The following is a 25,254-nucleotide window of genomic DNA, read 5'->3' on the forward strand; positions in this document are numbered from 1 at the left end:
TATAGAATGTACCTTTAAGACATGCCCAATAAACTCAATTAAGAATGAAATTTGGAGGGCATGAAAGAATCTTTTTTTCTTATTAAGTCAGGTCTAGAGCATCACACCATGTGAACCAATCTGCTCTGGCGTTTTTATGGATGCATTTGTAACGTAGATCCTTTTTCTTCATGCAAATAAGCAATGGTCCCTGAAACCATAAAGAAAGTCAGCAGTAGGTGAAAGCCTAATTACATAGATGCCAGGAAAAACATACTAATTACATTTAATATGAATATGCCTTTGCTTTTCACATTGACTTGCTGGTATTAAATACACGTAGTCTCATTTTCATCAGCTACATGAGTCTTCTGTGCATAGACCCCCTGCTTACTTCAAAGGAAACATATTAAAAGAAAGAGATGGTAGTAGGGTGAAAATTAAGTTCATTAGGTTTGGAAAACTTGTCCCCCTGAAGCATTTCTTCCATAAAGATGGAAAAGGTTGCTTTTTGCCTTGAATTTCTCATTCACAAGGTGATAGAACTCACAGTTCTTGTTGATGATTTTCGAGTACCGGGTATGTGGGTTTTTACTTTGTAGTTTGTATTTTGGAGTTTTTGATTATTTTAAAAATGTTGCATTTTGTTTTGACACTAGAGCCAGTCAATCAAACCTCCCTATAAGGTATGTTCCTTCCAAAACAATCGATTAATTGTTCATAGGAACAATTATTTCATTTTATTTAATTTATTTGAAAAATTTTTTTAAATATTTTGGATTTTTTTGGGGGACAAAATTGATGAATACCTCCAAAACAACATTTCAATATATATAGTACAGAAAAACAGAAAGGGAATATTGTATATGAAACTGTGCATCTCATTACGTAAGTTGATTTTAAAACATGCATATACATATAAATATATGTATACATGTATATGCATATATATGCATATGTGTATATAATAAAGAAATATAAATTATTATAAATTATAATTTAATATATTATATAATATCTAAATTATAAATAAATTATAAATATATAATTATATAAAATATATAGTAAATAAATATAAATAAAGCATGTTGTTTCTAAAAATTGTCTCCACTTTTCTGGGTTCCCCTCTATACCTCCATCTTTTCTGTGCAATTAAAAAATTCTTCATTGACTTTTTTTTTATTTTGGGGGGTTATCAATATCACTCAGTCTTTCTCTTCCCAGGAATTACTTGCCTTCCAAAAAATAATTTTTAAAAGCTACCTCCTTTTTAACAAGTTATCCTAGGCAAGCAAAAGAAATTTCTCTGTCCTTGATCTGGGTGCTTCTGTGGTCTCATCCCCCGAGACCTGCCCAGGTGGAGCTTGCTGCTGCCATCTTCATCCTCACTGAAGCTTCCCAAGTCAAGGTGCTGCTTTGGGCTTCTGGTCTGCTCACCTGAGCTCAGGCTGACTTTCTTGTGCTCATGGCTTGTGGCAAGTCTTTTTGTGCACTTCTGGGATAGATGACATAGCTTACTGTTATAAGATTAGGCTTGGTGGTCTTGAGACCACCTTAAGGAAGGCTGTCTGTAGCTTATAGAATCTAGGTATGGAAAAAAGTGACAATAATATTTTTAAGATTAGTACAGTTGTGTGCCCTAAAATAATATCTTTCCAAAAGTTAGCTTGTGTTTCTCCTGCACTTGCGTACCCGGCAAAATCCTTTCTGTGTCCTGAGCCCTAACTTTCAAAGTAGCCAGCTTCAGCTGTCTCTCAGTGACTGTCTGACAGTCACTGAAATCAGAGTATAAGTATCCCACACTTTGGAGCACAGCCTCCCCCAGGATGGAAATACACAGTCTTGGTAGAACAAGCCTTTCCAGCTGAATAGATCCAACTCTCTGTGCTCCCCAGTACAGCATCACCCTTATGTGAATTTTGCTGTGTATTAGAGCTTGTCTGAGTTGTGTTTCAGGTCCTCTTCTCCCTCTCCCTTTCCCCTTTCCACTCTATCATTTGCTGGATGAAACTTAGCATTGAACTGATTGCCATTGTTTTACAAATTCACTGCCCCATCACATCTGGCTGGCCAAGGGACCTTCCCTTAAACATAAACTGGGTTCCCAGATAAGAACTTAAACTATTGCCAGCTGCACCTATGCCAAAGGTTGGGAGGAGAAGACCAGGATCATTGGGGGAACCTTATGTCGTCCCAAGAAGGACTCCCTCATAACAGAGTACTGTCACAAAATGCTAATGTTTCTATGTGGATTTCTTGATCATTTTTTTTTTGATGTGGTGAGCTTTTTAGATCATTGCAGGAGTATATGTGAGAGCTAGGTTGCTTTGCACTCTTTCAAGCCTTTATCTTAATCAAAATTCCTAGCTTTTAACTTTGTCAGCATGGTACTAATGCTGATCATTGTGACTGAACTAAGTTCTAGTCTCTCCATGTTAGTAAGTCTTAGTAAGAAAATACAATTGTCTGAATGCTGGTGGTATTTGTAGCCAATTTATTTTTTATTGGAAAATTAAACTTCCAGTTGCACTCATAATCAGATTAGTTAACTTTTTTATTAAAATAGCTGACCATGGTTACCATTTCACAAATCATTGTCTATGGTGAAAATTAAATACATAAGCATATAATATCATAATAGATATTTGTTTAGTCACAGATTCACCCTTCAATATAGTTAGCAAACAAGGTAGAAAAAAAGCAAGGTTAAATTTTAATGAAATTAGGTGTTTATGCATCACATCCCTAGTTCTTGATTTTAAAACCTATGAAGAGCATAGCATCATGAAAATATAGTGGCAATAGTATCATTCAATTACTTAGAAAGTATTATGTAATAAGTAGAAGTCACAAAGAGGGAAATTTAGGCTTGATCTGAGAGAAAATTTCGTAACAATTAGAAGTATCTCTAAATAGAATGTGCCTGGTAATGGTTTTGAAGGTAATGGTGTTCTCAATCAGACACCTGCCCACTTATTAAATGAAAGAAGAAGTATTTATTAAGTGTTTACTATGTACAGAGAATTTCACTAAGTGGTAGGGATACAGATAGGAGAAAAGTAAGAATCTCTGCTCTCAAGGAACTTATCATCTGAGGGAGGAGTCAACACTGATGGAAGGTGTCAGCTGCAAATGAGACGGTAACGTCCCATGGTCCTTAGGGTTCATTGGCAAAATAAAAAGATAATGCCTCTTCTCTAATGTCATTTCCACTGATAAATGACATCATTTTCTGATGTCAAACCATTGAACAGTGCCAAGGGCATATAGGTAGTGTCTTCTCCACTCCTGTTCATTGAAGGAAGGGACTTTCAAAGAGAAATCAGGATATAAGAAGTGCTTAGCCAGCTAAGGAGATGGTTCTAGAGAACGAAATTTTGTTTTGTGGTTCAGCATGTAAAATATTCTTGGCTGTGGATCAAGCTTGTCTATGGGGACTGGAAAGAAAAAATCTTTTTCACATAAACTGTTGTTTAGTTCTGCCTCTCCCATCCTATACTTGTGAAGTGGATTTTGTAAAAACCAAGTGGAAGTCTTTATTTAATTTAATTTTATTACTGTTTAATTTATTTTATTAGACTTAGCCCACTATTCTAACCTATTAAGGATCTTCTTGGATCCTGACTCTGCCATCTAATGCATTAAGTCTGCCTGTAAGCTTTGTATTATCTTCAAATTTGATAAGCATATTATACATATCCTCATCCAAATTAATGACAAAAATATTGAATATATTAGGATGGGAAAAAATAGGTTTGGAGGATTATGGACTTGGAATCTCAAAGGCATGAATTCAAATTCTGCCCCAGATGGTTACAAGTAGTGTGACCCTGACCAACCTACTTAACTGATGCTGAGAATATTAGGAACCATACCACAGGAGATCATTTTAAAGGAACTGGAAATAGTTAACCTGGAGAACAGGAAACAAGCAATCTGAAAGACTGTTCATGTTCAAGAGAAGCTAAAGTTATTCCAATGAGCCCTTGGGATTGAATGAGGACAATGAATTCAAAGGATAGCAGTTGAAGAGAGGAAGTAGGGGAAAAGAAGTCCAGATTATTAGAGGTATCCATTGGGCTGCCTTGGAAGACACTGGGTCTCACCCCTCCCCCCCCCCGGCCCCAGAATACTGAATATCTTCTAGCAATGGATGAATGAAGAAGCGTCTGGCATATTGTAGAGGCAGTTCGTATTCATTGATGGGTTGGATTTCATGTCCTCTACAGTCTCTTCCAACTCTGGGATTTTATGATTCTGAGAATATATTTGGTCTGACTGCTTCGTTAGGTATCCTGCCAAACTTTCTTTAAACTGGATTAAACAGATGGACTATGAGATGGGCCCGGAATTGTGAAGGACAAGGAGAACAGGCTGGATAACTTTTGGGAAACTGCAAAGTTCTTTTATTGATCCCAAGCTTCCCATGAAAACAAAAGTCTGTATTTTCATAGGACCTTTTGCCAGTGTTGCTATATGGCAGTGTGATGGGGAACGCCACTGTCTCCGAAGAACTCAAAATGCAAAGGAGAGGTGCATAGTGTGTGTGAAGAAGATGCAACATGTAACCTGCAGGGAGCTCTAAAGAGCAGAATTAAAGGTTATCATCATAGAATGGAACAACTATTTAATTAATTAATCAATTAATTATTTGATTACTTATTATTGCTAGGCAATGTGGTTAAGTGACTTGCGGAGGGTCACACAGCTAGTAAGTGTCTGAGGCCAGATTTGAACTCAGGTCTTCCTGACTCCAGGGCCAGTGCTCTATCCACTGCACCACCTAGCTGCCTTGGAACAAGTATTTATAAGCACCTTCTATGTGCTGGGTGCAAAGTAAAATGCTTTACAAATACAATCCTATTTGATCCTCACAACAACCCTGGCAGGTAGGTGCTATCACTATTATTCCCATTTTTACAGTTGAGGAAGCTGAGGTAGGCAGAAGTTCAGTGACTTATTTTTAGACAATTGGGGTTGTGTGACTTGCCCAAGGTCACACAGCTAGTAAGTGTCAAGTGGTGGTCTGAGGCTGGATTTGAAGTCAGGTCCTACTGACTTCAGGGCTGGTGCTCTATCCACTGCGCCACCTAGCTGCCCCCCTAAGTTCACACAGTTCTAAGGCTGGATTTGAACTCAGGTCTTTTGGACTGTAGACCCAGGGCTCCAAGGTTTTGTTGGAATTGTGTGCCAGGAGATGTTATTATTATACCCGTTCAGTTGAGGAAACTGAGGCAAACAGATTAAGTAGGCTTGCCCCAGACTCATACAGCTAGTAAGTGTCTGAAGCCAAATTTGAATTCAAATCTTCCTGACTCCTGGGCCAGAGCTCTAACCACTGCATTTGCCTAGTTGCCTATGGAAACCTTGCAAGGCCATGACCATTCTGAAATTTGTAATATAAAAGGAAGGAAACACTATCCACCTTAAACTTTAAGAAATTGGATTTCGCAGAGTTCAGTTATAGAATAGGCAGGATCCTATGGCCAAGGACACTGAAAAACCAGATCAGATAGAATAGGAGACTCTTAAGGATGAAATTCTGGCAGTGCTGTTCTAATGGCAAAGAAAAGGAAATCTGGTTTAAGAGATTGATGTGCCTACGTGGGAAACATATTGAAGAACTCAGATTTTAAAGCATGTGTGTGAGACATAGCTAAAGTGAATAGAAAAGAGAGAGAAGATCTGATAAAATAACCATCATCAGGAAGACTAAATCCAATGATAAAGTCATGTTTGTGGCAAACATTAAGGACAAAAAAGGCTTTATAGCCATGTTAGGAACAAGAGGGCAACAAAGGAAAGGAGAATACTTCTGCTTGGAGATGAAAAGATGCAACAAAAATAGTTAAAAGAAAATCAGAACCCAAGATAAGTGAGAAGAACATCTCACTCTCTTCAGTTGGTTCAAATCATCTGTGCGAATGTACTAGAAAGTGTACATGTGATTACTGAACTGTCCCTGATCTGAGAAGAATCACAAATAGATGGGTAACTAGGTGAAGTGATGTTAATTTTGGAGAAAGGTACTGATTTTCAAAAACCAGAAGAGGAAAAATACCTTGAGCTATATTCAGTGAGTTTCACTTCAATTCAGTTCATTACAATGGATAATTAAAAGAATTTTGCTTGAACACCTTAAAGGGAAGAGATAATCACTAAGAGTCAACATGGGCTCATTAAGAACAAGACTTGTCAGATTTGCCCTGCTTCCTTTTTTTAAAATTGATAGATCAGAGAGATACCGTGGAAGTTAGAACACATAGAGTTAAAAAAGGCATTTGGCAAAATACTCTTGTAGACAAGATTGAGAAATGTTGATTGTTAGGTGGATTTGGAATTACTTGACTGATTTGACCCAAATGGATATCAACTGATCAGGGTCAACTTGGAGGCTGATTTTCTGATGGGGTACTAACCTTGACCATGGTTGGTTTAACATTGTGACCAATGACTTAGATAAAAGCATAGATGACATGTTTATTAAATGTGTAGATAATTTGGAACTTGGAGAGATTGTTAATAATTTTTTGATAATGAGAACACAAAATGACCTTGACAGGCTGAAAAAGTGGGCTGAAGCTAACAAAATGAAATTTAATAGGGAATATATTGCATTTGGGTCCAAAAATATCAATTGCACAAGTCCAAAATAGGGGAGATATAGCCAGTAAAAGTTCATTTGAAAACAAGACAAGAATTTTCATGAACCAAGCTCCATAATAGTTGTAAGTGTGATATGATGATGAAAAAAACTAATACCCTTTTAGATTATGTTAACAGGAAGAAGTCATCTTGGTAATAATTGCACTCTACTCTGACCTGGTCAGAATTAGAATATTGTGTCCTTTTCTGGATGTCCCATTTTAGGGAAAAAATGATAAACTGAAACACATGCAGAAAGAGGATGACCAGAATGGTAAAAGGGCTGGAAATCACACTGCTATATAAGGATTATTTGAAGGGACTCCAGGAACTGGCTAGCCTCAATAAGAGAAGAGACAAGGAGAAACAATGATGATCTTCCCAGGCTTGAGGAGTTGTCATGCTAAATAGGGACTGGATATAATTTTGCTTTGATCTGTGAGTGAAGAATTAATGGGTAGAAGTGAGGAGAGGCCAAAATTGTCTCAGTATAAGGGAAAGAAAAAACTGGACAGTGAGAGCTTTCTGAACATGGAATGAGGTAACAATCTCCTTATCACTAGAAGTCTTCAGAGCCCTAGATGATAGGCAGCTCGTGTCGTATATAAGATTCTCGACTTGGAAAGAGGTTGGATTAGGTCACCTCTGAATGCCCTTCCTTTCCCAAAGTTACAGGATTCATATTATATAAAATCATAGCATTTCAGAACTAGAAGAGATCCTCAAGACCTCAAGTTCAAGGCCGCCATTTTATAGGTGAAGAACTGAGGCCTAGAGAAGTTAAATGACTCTCAACGTTAGCATCAGAATGGAGACTAGGCAAAAAGGCTCCTGTCTTCCTAATCTAGTATCCTTTTGCTTTTCCCTTTCCCTATGATTTCCCCAATATTTATGCAGAAAAATCTTCATATAAATAGAACATTTTTGAACAGTCTTCTTGTTGGGCTTTCTTTCCTTCTGAAGGCTGAAGCATTTCTGCCAATTCTATGTCATTTGCATTATATTGATTTTGAAGAAGGTATCTTCTCTTTCTTTTTTTAAAATTTTAATTAATTTATTTTTAGTTTTCAACATTCCCTTCCACAAGCTTTTGAGTTTTCAATTTTCTCCCTGTCCCTCATCTCTCCCCTCCCCAAGACGGCATGCAATCTGATATAGGCTCTACATATACATTCACATTAAACATATTTTCACATTAGTCATGTTGTAAAGAAGTATTAGAACCAATGGGAGGAATCATAAGAAAGAAGAAACAAAACAAAACAACAAAAGAAAAAAGAGATCAAATATTATGCTTCAATCTGCATTCAGACTCCACAGTTCTTTCTCTGGATGTGGATAGCATTTTCCATCATGAGTCTTTTGGAGTTGTCTGTCTTACATCCTTGCAATGCTGAGAAGAACCAAGTCTATGAAAGTTAGTCATAGTATAGTGTGGCTGTTACAGTGTACAATGTTCTTCTGGTTCTGTTCATTTCAAAGGTATCTTTTTTTTTTTTTGGTGAAGCAACTGGGGTTAAGTGGCCAGGGTCACACAGCTAGTTAAGTGTCAAGTGTCTGAGGCCAGATTTGAACCGAGGTCCTGACTCCAAGGCTGGAGCTCTATGTGCTGCACCACCTAGCTGCCCCAAAGGTATCTTTTCTTAAAGAGGAACAAATACTAATCACACAATCCCAGAGTGTTAGAGCTGGAAAGGTCTGAGAGATCATCTATTCCAACCCCTCATTTTATAAATGAGGAAGAAGAATTCTAGAGCCATTGTCCTAGATCATATAGAGAGGGGGAATGGGGATAAATGGCAGAGCTGTAAATTCAAAACCAGATCTTTCTACTCCCCTACCCTCCAAGTGACACATTTGCTCAAATAGGTCTAAAACCCAGGCCCTGAGTAAAAGTCTGATATTTTATAGACTGAGCTCTCAATTTTTTTCAGTTCTTCTTGGAAAAGACAGGAAAAAAGAGGCAAAATAAACTCATGCACATCAGACTTATGGGCGCCCATCCTGTGGAGAAAGTATAGGAGAAGAGCAGCCCAGTTTAGTCAGTTACTAGGCCAGCCTAATTGCAGATATTTTGTAAAACTCATTTTTTTCTTTCTCTGTACTAAACTGGAATACTGTGGCCCTGTCTTCAATGATAGAAAAATGTATCAAATTATGGCTTGTGAGATGCATAATGCAATTCAATTTAACAAGCATTTATTAAGCACCTATTGTATGCAAGGCACTGTACTAGATGCTGAAGATAGTCAAGATGAAAATTAGTCTCTGGCCTCAGAGAATATTGCTGGGAGTGGGGTGAAATGAGGAAGAAGGGTGGAATATAACATCAACACAAGAAAGTAAATATAATAAAATTTAAGGAGGGAGAGACTACTTAGCCACTAGAGGTATGAGAAAAGGCTTCCCATAGGAGGGAGCATGGGAAATTGAGCCATGAAGGAAGCCAAAGGAATCTGCGAAGTGTGGATGAGAAGGGAGTACATTCCAGATATGGAAGAGATTAGCTGCATATAAGTGGATAGCTAGGTGGTACAGTGGATAGAATGCTGGGCCTGGAGTCAGGAAGACTCATCTTCATGAGTTCAAATCCAGCTTCAGACATTTACTAGCTGTGTGACCCTGGGCAAGTCACTTAATCCCATTTGCCTCAATTTCCTCTTCTTTAAGATGAGCTGCAGAAGGAAATAATATACCACTCCAGTATCTTTGCCAAGAAACCCTAAATGAAGAGTTAGGCATGACTAAAAATGATGGAATAATAACAACAAAGCTGCATGTGAAGTTAGGAAACTTGTGAAGAGCTATTCAGCTGTATAAGCTAATTTGAGGGTTCAGAGCTGGAGAGGATGATACAGACCCTCATTCTAAAGATAAGGAGATTGCTCAGTATTGATTCTGAAGAGTTAATGTGCTATAGTGGATGGAGTCCTGGAATTGGAACCAGGAAGACATAAGGGTTGAAATCCTGCCTCAGGAATTTACAAGCCATCTGATACCTGACAGATCACAGACTCTCTTAGACTCAGTGTCTTCACCTGTATAATAAGGATATTAATTCTTGCTCTATATACTTCTTAGATGATTTCTGGGAAGATCAAATAAGAATATATGTAAATAACTACCTAAAAGTCAGTTATTTTGGGGTTCAGGGAGTGGTTATATCCCAAAATGATTGGATTATGATGTGAAAGTGAAAGACATTGATAAAACTTCCTTTTATATGCATATATATACATATGCATATACACATACATATATACATATATATGTATATGTGTGAATACACACACACACACACACACACACATATATTTCACCCCAATGGGAATAGCACATAACTCAAGGCATTGCACATAGTAGATAATAGATAATTGCTGTATATTGACTTTGGGGGCGGGGAATCTAATCAGAACAAGTATTATTAAGGGGATAAGCAGGACCCAAGAAAATATTAGTGCTGAATGTCTTCTATTCTCCATTATGGTGTATCAAGGGAAAGAGTTGTTCTTTTTATTGTCTTCATGTAATTCCCATGAAATAAATGGGAATTTGGCCATCATACAGCTAGGCATCATTTCTTTTCCTTTTATTAATTAGACCTTAATTTAGATTTGTATTTTGTTGATTCTTCTCTTTCCTTTAAAATAAACAAAAAACATACCTAGCAGGAATCACTTTGAATCATTGAACTTTTCCTAATTGCTCCTTCTTCTTGGGTTGTATTGTGTTCAAACTTAATAACAGCCCTGAGAGATTGCATGTTTTATATATAAAAATTAAATCAGGTTCCCAGGCAGTGAAGTTGCATATCATATTTCACTTTAGATTTTCTCAGTGAAATTTTTCCTCTCAGTCCCTGAAAGGAGGAGTTTACAACAGAAACCCTGACAGACCCCCCCTGAGTAATTTAAGAACACTAAAAGTGAATAGTATGATTGCTATAAAGAAGATTAGAGAAATTTCCCAAACCCCCTTATGTTTTTGTTCTCCTTGGAGGAAAGAGAATGCCAGTGTTCCTACATTTTTAAAAGAAAGATTTAAGAAATACACTGTTAGCTTCAAGATTTTAGACAAATAGAATTCTTTTGAAAACTAGGAGAATTACCCACCTACAACCTCATCTGAGAAACAATCTATTAAGTATTAGAGAATCCCCTAGCTCAATAAGATGGCCTCATTTCCTCTCTATTGTTCTGTGAAATGGCTTAAGGTTAGGACTTCAGTGGCAAAAATAAAATTAAAAGAAGAAAAAGGATGGAATTGCCTTTTGGTCTCTGCCAACAAAGTTTATGCAGGCCACTCTCGACTGAAAATAAGTCATCTTCTTAAATGTTTGTAAGTTGTTTTGTTGTTGTTTGGAAACCCTGGAGCGATTTTCCTCCCTTTGGTTCCCAGGCTAGCCCATAAGATTCCTTAATATGGAATAGTGTTGTAATAAAGTAGTCATCTGAGTTCTGGGTCCTGGGATCAGGTAGCCATGTGTTGGGGTAGGAGGAAGAAGAAGGATTCCTTCTCTTGTGGTAAATAGGCAAGAGCTGCAGAAATGGCCTGAAAGCTGCCTTGTTGGAGGAAATGCCATCTCAACAAGACCTCAGATCCATCTGAGTATGTTCTGGTATATATGGCCAGGCATTAGCAAACTCTGAAATGGTGAAAGTTTGTCTCTGGTATTGGCCTATAACTTGGCTCTCATCTTCTGGAGACCCTTTCTAAGACCCTGTTTTCTCCTGCTGTCCTAAAATCACTCCCTCTCACCTTTCCCCACATTTTGGGTTTGTTCCTTTTAAAAAATAGTCATTTTCCAATATACTGAGATTACCAGCTCAACAGACACATCAAATTCTCTTTTTTGACAGGAAAACAGTTAAGAAAAAATGACCAATGCAGCAACCATGCCTGACATTGCATACCATATTCCCCACCCGTAGCCCTCCTCTCATGATGCATTTCAGCATATATTCTCTAGAACTGAGATTATTCATTACGTTCAGCTACATTTTAGTGTTACTTTCTTTTGAATTACTATATAGGTGAATGGGATGTCCCAGTGAAGACTTCTCGGTGTAATTAAGGTAATGAGTTCAGAAGGTAGTGTGAGAAATGAACTCTCAGAAGTGAAGGCTCCTCAAAGGGTCAAATAATTCTTGATTATTACTTTCAAAATCCTCCCCCACTTAAACCCTGTTTTTAAGCACTTAACAGAAAGAATAAGCCCTGTCCCACCCCCAACCTGAGCTTCCGGCCTCTTTCCTTGTCTTTGAATTTCGGGCCTAGAATGTAAGCCTCACTTTCCAGTTAAGAGGATAGGAAGAAACTTTCGAGCTTAAAATGTAAGCCCACCACCCCACCCCCAGTTAAGGGGGTAAGGGATAGTGGTGGGTGGAAAGTTGTTTGCATGGTGGGTGGAGGCTTCTTTGCGTGGTGGGCGGAGATTTGCTTTCATAAGGCGGCCCCTGTTACTCTCTCTCCCTCCCTCTCTCTCTCCCTCTCTCTCTCCCCTCCCCCCTCTCTCCCTCTCCCTCTCCCCTCCCTCTCCCCTCCCTCCTCCCCTCCCCTCCCCCTCCCCCTCTCCCCCTCCCCGTCCCCCTCTCCCCCCCCCCACGTGTATCGAAGGACCACACATCCATTTCACGACATTATCATAAAGCTAACCTTTCCTTTCCTTTCATTTGCGTTGGGGTTGCTCTCCCACACATAGGTTATCAATACTAATACCTAGCATTTACATAGCTTTTTAAGGTTTGCAAAATGTTTCACGAATACTACCCAATTTTATCCTCACCACAACCCTGGGATATCTTATACCTATTTTATAGATGAAAAAAACTGAGGCAAAAAGACGTTAAATTACTTGCCCCAGAGTCACACTGCTAGTGTCTCCAGTGTGATTTGAACTCAGTTCTTCCTGACGTCAAATCCAGGCATTTTATCCTCTTCACCAAATCACTTTCTTGATTCCCACTATAGCTATCTCAAAAAGCAATTTTAAAAATTCAAAGTAGTGTGGTTTGGGATTGAGTTTCATAACTTTTAAATAAATTAGCTCCATTGTTAATGCACAATTTCTATTCACAATAAAGCAATACATTGACAGGCAATACTGTATGGAGGTGGACAGAGGTGTCAGGAAGACCTAGCCTACAGCTCCCCCACTTACGAGCTGGATGAATGTGGCCAGAAACCTAACCTTTCTGACCTATGATTTCTGATTCAAAATGGGAATGATAATGCCTACCCACCTCACTTACGGCCTTGCTGCAAGAATCAGCTGTGACAGTTTATGTGCCAGGGATCTGAAAACCAAAGCACCATATCAATATAATGACGCTTTCTTTTCCTACTTGGCTCAGCACGGTAGAGCAATGACCACTGAGCGCATTTCTCAAGGTCTCCATTTGCCTCTGTCAGATTCAATAGAGCTAATATAATATATTTCATTTGTCACTTGCAAATGGCTTTCATTTGTGAGCCTCTAAGAAAGGCACATTGAACAGTTTGCAGTCCTTGTTAATTACAAAGATGGTTGTCTTTTAACAGGCCCAGCCCAGGACCTGAGGCAAGCCACTAACCCCCCACATTTCATTATAGAACAGGAATAATAGTACCTACAAAGGAAGCTAGTCAAATTAAGAGGTTAATGTTTATAAAGCGCTGAAACTCCTTGGGTAAGAGGCACTATATAAATGCAAATTAGTATTGTAATTAAGTAATGCTTGAATTGTATTGCTGTGGGAGCATTGCTAAGATATTCAGGTAAGGGGTATTGTTTGTTAGGTGGCACAGTGGATGGAGAACTGGGCCTGGACTCACCTTCCAGAGTTCAAATCTGGCTTCAGACACTTAACTAGCTGCATGACCCTGGACAATTCACTTAACCCTGTTTGCCTTAGTTTCATCATCTGTAAAAATGAGCTGGAGAAGGAAATGGTAAACCACTACAGTATCTCTGCGAAGAAAACCCCAAATGGGGTCAAAAAGAGTCAGATACAACTGAAATTAGTGAACAATATTGTTAGAATAAGCAACAGAAGAAAAATTGACTGGCCCAAACAGTACTCCCTTAAAAGCAACAAGAAGCATCATTTTTCACCAATAAATTTGTTTAACCTATATTAAGACTGATTTTCATAGAATCTTAAGAGTTGGAAGGGCCAACACATAGACTCCCTCTCTGTTCTCATAGACACCACCCTTGTGCAAGCCCTCATCACCTCTTGTCTGGACTATGGCCACAGGGTGTGGAACTGTGGCCCTTAGGTCCTCAAGTGTTGCCCTTTGATTAAGTTTTACAGAAGAAATCCTTTTATTAAGTGGATTTGTTCTGTAAACATTGGATTCAGTCAAAGGCCCACAGCTGAGGACCTAGAGGGCCATGTGTGGCCTCGAGGCTACAGGTTCTGCACCCCTAGATAGCCTTCTAATTGGTCTCCTTGCCTCCAGTCTCCTACTCCAATCCATTCTCTACATAGCCACTAATGTGATTTTGCTGAAGCACAGTTCTGACCTTGTCACTATGCTTCTGAAAAACCTCCAGGAGCTCCGTAGCTGCCCAGTATATATCTACATGGAGAGAGAGAGACAGACAGACAGAGAAAGAGACAGAGAGAGACAGACAGAGAGAGAGAGATTGAGATTTTGTGAAGATAAAAACAGATTTGACAGGAAACCCCCTAGAACTCACTCGTAGAAAGTGCTTAATAAATACTTTATCTGTCTAAATGCTTTATCTCAAAAAGTTGCACGTTCAATTTTCAGACAAATTTCACTTTTTGGAATCTTCTTCCTTCTTTGAGCCCAAATCTGCCCCCCCCCATCTTCTAAACATTGCTCTTCCCGAAACATGCAGAGTAAATCACCTTCCTTTTTCACATAGCAACCCTTCAAATATTTTAAGATGAATGTCATGTTTCCATGAGGTTTTTCTTCAGATAATGTATTACTAATTCCTTTTAATTCCCCTTGGTGCCTGGCCCAGGGGCAAAACTGTCCAGGAGATACTTGTAGATCCAAAGCAAGTCTTGGTATTAATGAGCCATAGATTACATGGTGTTCATGGGTTTTTTTTTTGATTCAAAGTTTTTTTTCCCCCTTAAATGCCCAAAGTAATGCATTTTAACTCTGTCATTCTGTTTTCTCTGTCACTCTCCTAATTAAAAAAAAAAACTCCAGTGGCTCTCATGCCTCCAGGATCAAATATAAAATTCTGTTTGGCTTTTAAAGCCCTTCATAATGTGTTCCCTGCCTAGATTTCCAATCTTTTTTTTTTCTTTTTGGTGAGTGGATGGGGGTTAAGTGACTTGCCCAGGGTCACACAGCTAATAAGTGTTAAATGTCTGAGGCTGGATTTCAACTCAGGTCCTCCTGACTCCAAGGCCATATCTCTATTCACTGAGCCACCTAGCTGCCCCAGATTTCCAATCTTCTTACACCTTATTCTGCCCTGTATGCAGGCTGTCTTCCCACATTAGATTGTGAGCTCCTTAAAGGCAGGAACTATTTTTGCCTTTCTTTGTATCCCCAGCACTAAGGACTACAATATAGTACTTAATAAATGCCTGTAGACTTGACTTCATCTATCATTCTTGCCTGTACTCTTTGCAATCTAACTTCTGACCCTACAACTCTGTTGACAATTTCCTAAAAGGTCCCCAAGGACCTCCTTCTAATTTCAAAATTAAGTGCCTTTTTGGTCATATGACTTGGCCTAATGACCAGATCTTATTAAGGAGGAGCTTAATAGTCACCATACCCTATTGGACTGGAGCTGAGATGAGTGGTTCTTGGCCCTGAAGATAAAAAGCCTGGAAGCTAGTGATAGGAAGCATTTCCTAGCAAAGACCACCAGATTAGTTGAGGAAAGAATACAATGGAGAGCAGAGAAGCTCTGGAGAGAATGTGAGGGATTCAATGCTCAGGTACAGATCCAACTGAGAGCCAATGTTCAATGGGGAACAGACCCAGAAAGAACAGCATAATGACATCACCAGAAGATACTGATAGCTGTACAGAAGAGATGTCAAACATTCCAGCTGTGCAACCAGAACTGGATTAAAATACAATTGGGGAACATTAGACAAAATAAATAAAAATACAATAAACATAGATAATGTTAATCTGTGGTTTTCTAAGTCAATATGTGGCCCAAAGGGATCTTATGTATGGTTTAGTGGGCCCCCATTTCTATTTGAGTTTGACATCACTGCCCTACAATATTAGAGTGTCCCTTCACATACATATCCTCACCAAACATGTTCTCTAAATGTATGACTTTCCCTATGAAGATTCCCTGTATGTGTCCACTCTTTCCAAAGATGGTGTGTGTCTATGAGTGCGTGCTCCAGGTTATTGGGGAGAATGTTTTACTGCTCCTTTTCTCAATATACTATCACAATAAATGAATTTGTTTTTTTTTTAAATTATTTTAATGTTTTGTTTTTATATCACAAACAGATTCGTATTACTGTAGTACCTTTCTCTTAAAAAATGGCAGAAACCTATTTTCTCTTCCTCTTCCCTCTTCTAATTGGTCTCCTTGTCTCCAATCTCCTTCTACTCCAATCCATTGACTTGCCTGGGGTTATACAACTAGTAAGTGTCTGAGGTCAGATTTAAATTCATGAAGATGAGTCTTTTTGATATGTATGTATATGCATACACATGTACAAATATGCATATATATGTACAAATGCACATATATATGGACAAATATATGTACACATGTGTGTGCACATATATACATGTGTGTGCATACACACGTATATACACATATACGTGTGTGTGTGTGTGTGTGTGTGTGTGTGTGTGTTTCTTCTGCACCCTAAATCTGTTGCTTTAAACTAATCAGGTCTTCTGCCTGATGCCTGAAAGTTAATACTGGCATGAGATTTGTGAACAACGGTTTTAAGTGGATGTCAGCGCACAGAGTTGAACCTCAGGTAGCTTTTATGGGGCTCCTACCCATGAGAAGATGATGCTTCAGGTGTGCCATTATTTTTTATCAGAGGTATTGGTGCATATGTCATATTTCCCTAGTAGAGTGCAAATTGCATAAGGGCAGGACCTGTGTTTTAACTAGCTTTTGTATCTTCTCCAGCACCTATCACTAGGTTTTGTACACAGGTACTTGGATTGTGAGTGTAACAGAAGGAAGTTCACTTAGCCTAAAAATCAAAGTCTTTGTTTAGGGATTGGAGAGGCATCAACAGGTACTATACACAAATCTTACTTTCTTCATTTAAGGTTTTTTTCTTCTCTGCTCCACCCTACCCGTGGCGAATTGGACCATCCTTTCCGTTTGCCTTCTTGGAGAAGAAAAAGAAGAAAGGATACAAATAAGAGAGCAGACAAGAAGGAGAGAATTCAGGGGGAAGAAAAGTAACTTTGGGTGGAGTTCTATAACAGATTTTAATCTTAGGAGTCGAATGAAATTTAACTCCCCAAAGCAGCATGGGATTGCTGTTTCTTCTTTCTTCCATCTATCACACTTCATTGACAACTTTTTGGAAAGCAGTGGCAGAGATGACTACCCTGTCTGTACTGCTTTCCTGATCTTCCAGAGCAGGGGAACAGGGGATTGCAGGGAGTGCTGATGGCGGCAGCTGCAGCCATCACCCCATCAGCCACCTCGGTGTGAGATTCTGCACTTTGTAATCAGCTTTGCCCTTGAACTTCATTGCTCTGGGAAGCTGAAAATTGTGGCTGTTTCCAGAGGAGTATTTAGCAACCTTTCTCAAACTGTGATCCCCCGTGCACCCCCAAGGCAAGAGTCATTTTTCCTCCCAACCCTACCAGAGTCAGACATCTGTTCATCCACAATCTGCCTCCCCCTCTCCACTCCCCACATATATCTTATACATACAAACATGCCAATCACCTTCTTTACTCTTCCTGCCAAGGTTATTACTCTCTCCTCCTTTCCCTACTCCCTTAGGTTTAAAAAAAAATTAGGAAGAGGAATAACTTGGTTTAAATACCCTGGCTGTTGCAGCCTAGCATGATCAAAGCAAAGTGCCAACATGCATTAGCTAGAAATGGAAAACTGTGTTTTAATGTAGCCACAAACGCTGTACCTAAGAGAAGGCGGGAAATACATTCAGTGAGTGTGCTGTTGGGGGATGGGGGATGGGGAATGGGACAAGAGAAGGTGCCATCTATTGACAGAGTGGCTACTTCCTGGTGCCCTTCCTCATCCCTCTTAAAGGCAGCTGCTTTCACACAACACCCTTTCCTATTGTTTCTATGCCTCAGCAACTGCTTCTTGTGGTTTGGGGTAGGGGAGGTAATTAATGAGAAGGGCCACATGGTGTAGAAAGAGGGCTCTTCCATAGCTTTCTGAGAGACAAGTTTGGCATTTTAAGAAGCCTCATTGACTTTTCCAGGCCACCAGAGGGAATATTTACTGCACAAAAGCAGAAATATATTAAACAGTCCCCCAGTGGTCTGAAAGACTAGAATTGGCCCTACTTTTAGGCTTGGTAGGCAGTTCATTATTCTGTGTGATGTGAGTGAATGGCCTCCCATCAGTCTGTCAGCAAGCATTATTAAGTGCTTACTATGTGCCAGGGATTGTGCTCAAAGCGGGGATACTATGAAATGTCAAAGGAAGTCCTTGCCTTTAAAGAGCTCAATCTCTAGTGGGAGAGACAACATGTAAGTAACGAGGTACATAGAAGTTATATACAGAGTAGATCAAAGATAATCTAAGAGGGGAAGCCATTAGCAGCCTGCAGGGTTGGGAACAGCCAAGAACAGTTAGGTAGCCCAGTGGATAGAGGACCAAGGCTAGAGTTAGGACAACTCATCTTCATGAGTTCATATCTAGCCTCAGACACTTTCTAGCTGCGTAGGAGTAAGGTTGCAGGTGTAGTAACTAGGAAGATGGTGGTGCCCTCCACAGTAATAAGGACTTTTGGAAGGAACAAAAGACAATCAATTCTGTTTTGAAAATGTTGAGATTGAGACGCCTATGGGGCACCCAGTTCAAGATGTCTAAGAGGTAGTTGGAAATGAATAACTGAAGCTCAGAAAGAGACTGAGGCACTAGAACAGGATCTATAGGTATAGAATCATCTGTCTAGATATGACGAATGAATGAGAGTTGGTGAGATCACCAAGTGAAAGAGGGAAGGGGACTTGGGACAGAGCATTACAGGAGCTTTCTATCCTATATCTATGCTAGTTTATATGATAGTGCCTGAAGTTCCTTCATAGATTTATTCTTTTGGGCTAAGACATCAAGTCACACGTTTAAAATGCAGAGTCACTACTTTCATTTCTTCAGAAGAACTGTTAAGAGCCAGCCTCTCTTTAAAACCTGATGCCTGCATCTTTCCATTAAAACTGTTAAAGGTTAGTGCTGTCTTTTTAACTAAAGATCCTTCATGGTATTGGACAATATATGATACTTGATGGGCAGAAATAATCCCACTAGAATACATTTTCTCAAGTGAGAGATGAAGAGAGATATTTACTTTTAGCAAATACACTTAGACTTTGGGGACATATCTAGTTAGTTTAGTTATACACATGTAAGAAACAAATCCATCACAAATGGCATCTTTCATTTCAGAATATAATAATTAATAATAATCATAAAGGCACAGACACACATTCCTGTAAATAGGATACAGTTATATTACCTGTCTTAGACCCAGGCAGTCTGTCTTACAGTCAAAGGTCTAGAACTAGAAGGGACTTCAGAGATCATCTAGTTCAACTCTATTACTTTATTAATGAGGAAACTGAGGCCCAGGAAGACTAAATAATTTGCTCCAGTCACACATACAGTAAGTGACAAAGGCAGGATTTGGACACAAGTCCTCTGACTCCATAAACACTACTCTTTCCACTGTGCAAGGTCATGCAGTGAATTTTAGCTACTAACCCATTAGAAAGATGGGAAAGTTGTGTCTTGGTTCTTCTCTGCTCAAAAAAGAACTTGCTGTCACTTTCTGCTGCCCACTAGGAAGAAGGAAGGGAAAAAATGAAGAGAATAAGACCTTAAAAACCTGGTTTGTATTTAAGCTCCATCCATTTATTTGGTCTAGATTCCAGACCTTGAGTCTCTACCCTTCCTCCTTAGCACTTCTTTGAAGGTTGGAGGCAACATTACATCTCTATCATTCCCAGTTCTATACCAGAGCCAAAGGTTAATGAAGGCTTCTCACCCTTTCCTACTTCCCTACATTCTTTTTTTATTGAATCAGATAGTTTTGAAACAAAGTGATTTTTCCTTCATAATAGCAAAAAGCTACTTGTTTAATCCTTCCACATGCCTCATCAGGGCCCAATTTTGTTTGTACTGTATCAGAGTAGGGAAGGAGTGGGCTCTTTTCCCTCTCCCCTCTCCCATTCAAACAGCTAGAAGGTCACTTGGTGTCAGATGGTGCTTACAATATTGCTAAGGATGGCTAATCAATCAGGACCCTAACATTAGGCTCTTAGCAATCATTAACACCCTATCTTGAAATAATTTATACTATTAGCAGGAAGGCATTTAGACCCTGAGGCAATGAGACTTAAGATGATTGAATTTTGATGAGGAGAGAGAAGAGGGCAAGTTTTGGAGCCTGAATAATAATATATGGAGAATAGGCCTGACCAGGTGGTGGTGGAGGGAACCTGGACACTTAAAATTAGAGAGAAATAGTAGATAGGGCACTGAATTTAGCAGCAGAAAGATCTGGGTTCAGATCCTACTTCTGATAATTACTTAGATAAAAGAACAGCGAGAACGACATTAGGTCAGTCACTTAATCTCTCTTGGGCCTCAGTTACATCATTTTAAAAACGAAGCAGTTGATTTTTATGCTGGTGAAAATTAATGTCATATTCCTTAAACAAACAAACAAAAAGAGGTGATTAGACTTGATGGACTCAAGGTCACTTCCCACTGGAAAATCTATCTGTTACTACCATTGGGAAAGGGGTAGGGGTGTGTGGTGTGTGTGTGTGTGTGTGTGTGTGTGTGTGTGTGTGTGTGTGTGTGACAGAGACAGAGAGAGAGAAAGAGAGAGAGAGAGAGAAAGAGAAAGATGAAATCTGGGAGAAAGACCTACCCAAAAAGAAGACGTGAGAGCAGAAAAGACAAACTTCCTAGGTTTCCCCAGCATTAGCCTATTTAAAGGTATAATACTCTTACCAACAAAGATACCAAGTGTACTTGAATCATTCAGCAAACGGTGATTAAGTCTTTATTATATGTCACGTGAAAAAAAATAGGGGATAAAAGGAAAACAATTTCTCCCCTGGAGAAGCTTACATTCTAAAAGAGGAGACAGTATGGATATGGATAACCACATACAAAATACATTCAGACTAGATTCAAGGTAACCTTAGAGAAAAAGGCATGAGCAACTGGGAGGAGTCCATTAGGCATTGTAACTGCATCACTTGAGTATCTGTACTTTTGAGATGTAATACCTATCGAGGAAATATTATCTGTATAATCTGCTTAGCGTTTTAATAAACAGCTAAGGTATTACACAATGTTACTAAGATTTGGTGTCTTAAAGTTAAAAGTATTGTAATTTAGATTTTTTGTTGTTGTTGTTTAAGAATTCCATTCTGGTTTCAGTCTGTTGGTTATCCTGCCATCCATCATTTAGTAGAGCTGTGTTTTTAATAGTTTCTCATTTATCCAACAGGGTGGACTAAGTGCCCAAGCTTTTGTTCGAGTGGAGCTGAAGGATATAAATGATAATCAACCTGTTTTTAACCCGGCCTCCTACGTGACAAGCATCAGTGGTCACACACAGCCCGGCGCGGAGATTCTCAATGTTGTCGCTACTGACAGGGATGCTGGAATATATGGAGTGGTGGCCTATGAGCTCATTCCAGGAGACTTCTCCTCTCTCTTCACAGTTGACTCTGCCACAGGTATGTGAGAAGTTTAGGTAGGGCTAGAATCAATCTTAGGATGGTTTTCTTCTGAAAGCAATGGCTTCTGTGTGTAAGAGTGAGAGTACACGAACCAGAAAATTAGATTGGATTGTTTGGAAATGAAGGAGCTATTCCTTACAGCAAATGATATCTTGATATAAAAAAATTGGATGACATGTAACTAATACTCATGAAAGATGAGCAAAAAAGTTGTTTCTCTGATAGATAACCTCTGAATGAAGTATGCCACTATTATTTTTGTCCAATCTGTAGTATATTAAAATACACTTTCTGGGAAGGTTGTCTTGCTAATTAAAATGTCGCTTATTAACATTCCATATTTGGAAGCATCAATTTAAGGTATTAATAAATTATATTAATGAAAGAACACTGGGCCAGCCTCAGAAGAACTGGATCCTAAGAGACCATGGGTCACTTAGTCTCTCTGAGTCTCATTTTCCTCATCTGTAAAATGAAAGCAATGAATTAGATGATCTCTAAGGTTTTTTCCAGATTAAAAAAAAATCTGTTATTCTAAAGGACACCAGGTACAGGGTAACTTTGTCGCATAGGCATCTACTTTTTTAAAGAAGCATTGATTTCTATAAAGCATCACCTTCCTTTATTTATTCCTTTATTGCTAGTAGAAAGATTTTTAATACCTCAGAAATTCAGGAAATATTGAAACTCCAAGTATCTATTTTAGCAAACCATTTACATGATTAGGTATTAAGTGAGCCAAGAAGGACCTCTAGAATTGGGAACAGAATCACGGTGGGAGATTCACAAAAGGATGTGGAATAGAGAAGCAGGGTGTGAGAATGTGGAGTGTGGTATAAACAGTCAGAGGGGGTTGCTTGACTTTGCTTAAATGTTCTGTTACAAGGAAGGGCTTAGAGGAAGGTGGGGGAGGGTAGAGTAGAAAAGAACTCAAGGGGAAACGATTATGGAGTGAAAACAGAAGACAACAATAAATTAAAAGAAAAGAAGTAAAGGGCATGTCCATGAATTGTATTGATGAGAAGATGTGAATCAATTGCATTCTGCACTGGGGTGGGGGAATGAAAAGAAGGGAATAAGCATTTTTATAGCATCTGCTAGGAGCCAGGCCTTGTGCTAAGCACTTTACGAATATCATCTCCTTTGAATCTTACAACAAAACTGTGAGGTAGGTGTTGTTATTATCCTCATTTTACAGCTGAGGAAACTAAGGCAAACAGAGAGTAAGTGATTTGCCCAAGCTCACACAGCTGTTAAGTGTCTAAGATCATACTTGAACTCAGATCTTCCTGACTCCAGGCCTAGAGCTCTAACCATTGTACCACTAAGTTGCCTCGACAGAGAAACCACAGACAGAGAACCCAGATTCAATTATTAGCTCTGCCATTCATTTTCTATGTGACACTGGGTGAGTCACTTAACTTCCCGGGGTCTCTGTATCCTCACCTATAAAATTAGGGAGTCCTGCTGGAGCTTTTGGGGTCCTGTCTAGCCCCAATTCTATGATCCTATGGTAAGTCAGCTATTCCCCTACCCTACTCTTGGGCAAGTTCTTAAAGTCTCTGGACCTCAGTTTCCTCAGTTTTCCTTCTAAATGAAGGGATTATGTTAGATGACCTCTAGGGTCTAAACAATGATACCCCAAAGTATCAAGGTATACGGTATTAAGACATGCTTGGGTGGAGTAAAAGGCTTAATAAAAAGAAACTGAATTTGCCTTTTCTGTCAATTCCTTTTGAATGTTTGACCTTTGCAAAGAAAGGGTGGGACGTGTGCTTGTGATGACTAGGAATTGTGGAATCCTGTGATTCTCAAACTATTGCCTTGCTAAAAACATCTGTTTGGGAGCCATGTCTCGAGGTGGAGTACAGCAGCTGTCGGACTGTCCACGGCAGCATTCTATTACCACTGAGGGCAAACAGTAAAGAAGACTGTGTTCATTTTAGATTAGCAGGACTCTGAGGCAGGTAAACTGGTCATCCCTCAAGTTTGTGCTTTCTCAACCTTCCTGCTTGGCATTCATACCCTATCTTCCCACGAAGTCCCAGGGGACTGAGATTAACCTGCTTTTTTAACCTATTTAGTTTAACTACATGTGGTTTAGCAATCTTAGGCTCTTGTGTGATACTGTCCAGGGGATTAGATGTTTACTCTGGCAGTCATCTGAAAACAAATCTTTCCTTGCTCAAAAACAATGCCTGTGACGTAGCCTTTGAAACATTCCAAAGAACAGAAGAAATGAATCTTTTTAGGAAGTCAGACTGCTTTTCTTGGCTTTTTCATAATTTGCTTTAACCATGGACCTTAACTCCCTGTCAAATCAGACCCTCTAGGGCATGGTAGTTGCCAAAAAAAATATAGGTCAATCAATAATCAGGGAACACAATCTCTAAAAGCATTTAGCTGAAGGTTTCTAAACAACATCAGAGAAGCTTCCCTCAGCTCCCCCTGTTGCACACTGGAGATGCATAGGATGCACATCACTCTTATAGAAAGGGCCCTGGTCTGGTCTGGTAGTCCCCAGTTAGCCACGTGCTCCCAGTTCTGGCATTTGGTATGAAGTGAATGACTTGGCTTAATCACTGGGAACACTTGACATGGTCATTATCTCATGCAAGTATCATAGTCTTTTTATAAAAGCAAGAACCAAATTTGTAATGGAAGTAGCCCGAGGTCTTTATTGCTGGCATTTTTTGATGTGGAAGCATTTGGGTTGAAGACGCTATTCCCAACCTTATAACACTTGGAATCTGGTTGTACTTAATCAGGGCTCATGAGTAATTCATGAAGTCTGGTAATACTTTAATATAACCTTTAGTTACAGAATATCAAGCAACATCATGAATAGTTATTGGTTTTGGGGGGTTTTTTTTAGGGTAGAAAAGAGAATCTACTACACAGACAATTCCCCAAATTTGGACTAGTTGTATGTTAAAGGTTTGCTTGTAAATTGGTTATTTGAAATTATGAACATAACTGAGACACAATTTGGTAGAATGGAAAGAAACATTCTTAAGCTTCTACCCTGTGCCGGGCACTCTGTTCAGCACCGAATTAACTAGGAGTCTGTCTTAAAGTCCTAAGTCCTTGCTTTGGCTACTTCCCTAGGTCATGTGACCATCCAAAAGTTGCCTAGCTTCTCCAAGTCTTAGATTGATTTACTAGTATTTGAAAAAAAAATGAGAGGCACTGTGGAAGAATGAATAGAGGGCTTGCTTGGGTCAGAAAGACTTGGGTTCGAGTCCTGCCTCTGATATAGACTGCATGATTCTGGGTGAGTCACTTGATATCATGGGCAGCCCTCTAAAGTTTCAGAATAACTACCAATGATTTCCTTGGCCTATGAAAACTGCTTTCTCTCCACACACACACACACATACACACATATATATACACACACACACACACACACACATATATATATATATATACATATACATGTAAATATGTATATGTGTATAAAGAGAGGGAGTTGCCTGTGATACTAAGAGATTAAACATATATAACCATATATTCATACACATACATTTACAAATATGTGTATACATATATTTTATAGCCAGCAGTTTCACTTCATTTATATTTCCCAGACAAAAGATGGTGGTTTTATTTATATAACACTAAGAACAAAACTATGATTATGTATATAATAATAAGTATGATAGAAACCCCAAACTAGGAAATGAGTGGCAATAACATTTAACAGGTCCTACAACAATGATTTACCCTTGGGCTGCATTGATAAGG

At 39.1% G+C, this 25,254-nt stretch overlaps 1 protein-coding gene across 1 annotated transcript in view; it reads left to right on the forward strand.

Moving 5' to 3' along the window:
- The window catches only part of LOC110213699 (protocadherin-23), a 219,151-nt gene that overhangs the window by 59,546 nt on the left and 134,351 nt on the right, over positions 1-25,254 (forward strand). Inside the window, exon 3 of the mRNA XM_078148850.1 lies at positions 21,273-21,504. Within this exon, the coding sequence (XP_078004976.1) occupies positions 21,273-21,504 (232 nt within the window). The remainder of the gene's footprint in view (positions 1-21,272; positions 21,505-25,254) is intronic.

This window comes from Phascolarctos cinereus, unplaced genomic scaffold (genome assembly GCF_003287225.1).
Source record: "Phascolarctos cinereus isolate Bilbo 61053 unplaced genomic scaffold, phaCin_HiC Scaffold_9;HRSCAF=440, whole genome shotgun sequence".
Classification (NCBI taxonomy): domain Eukaryota; kingdom Metazoa; phylum Chordata; class Mammalia; order Diprotodontia; family Phascolarctidae; genus Phascolarctos; species Phascolarctos cinereus.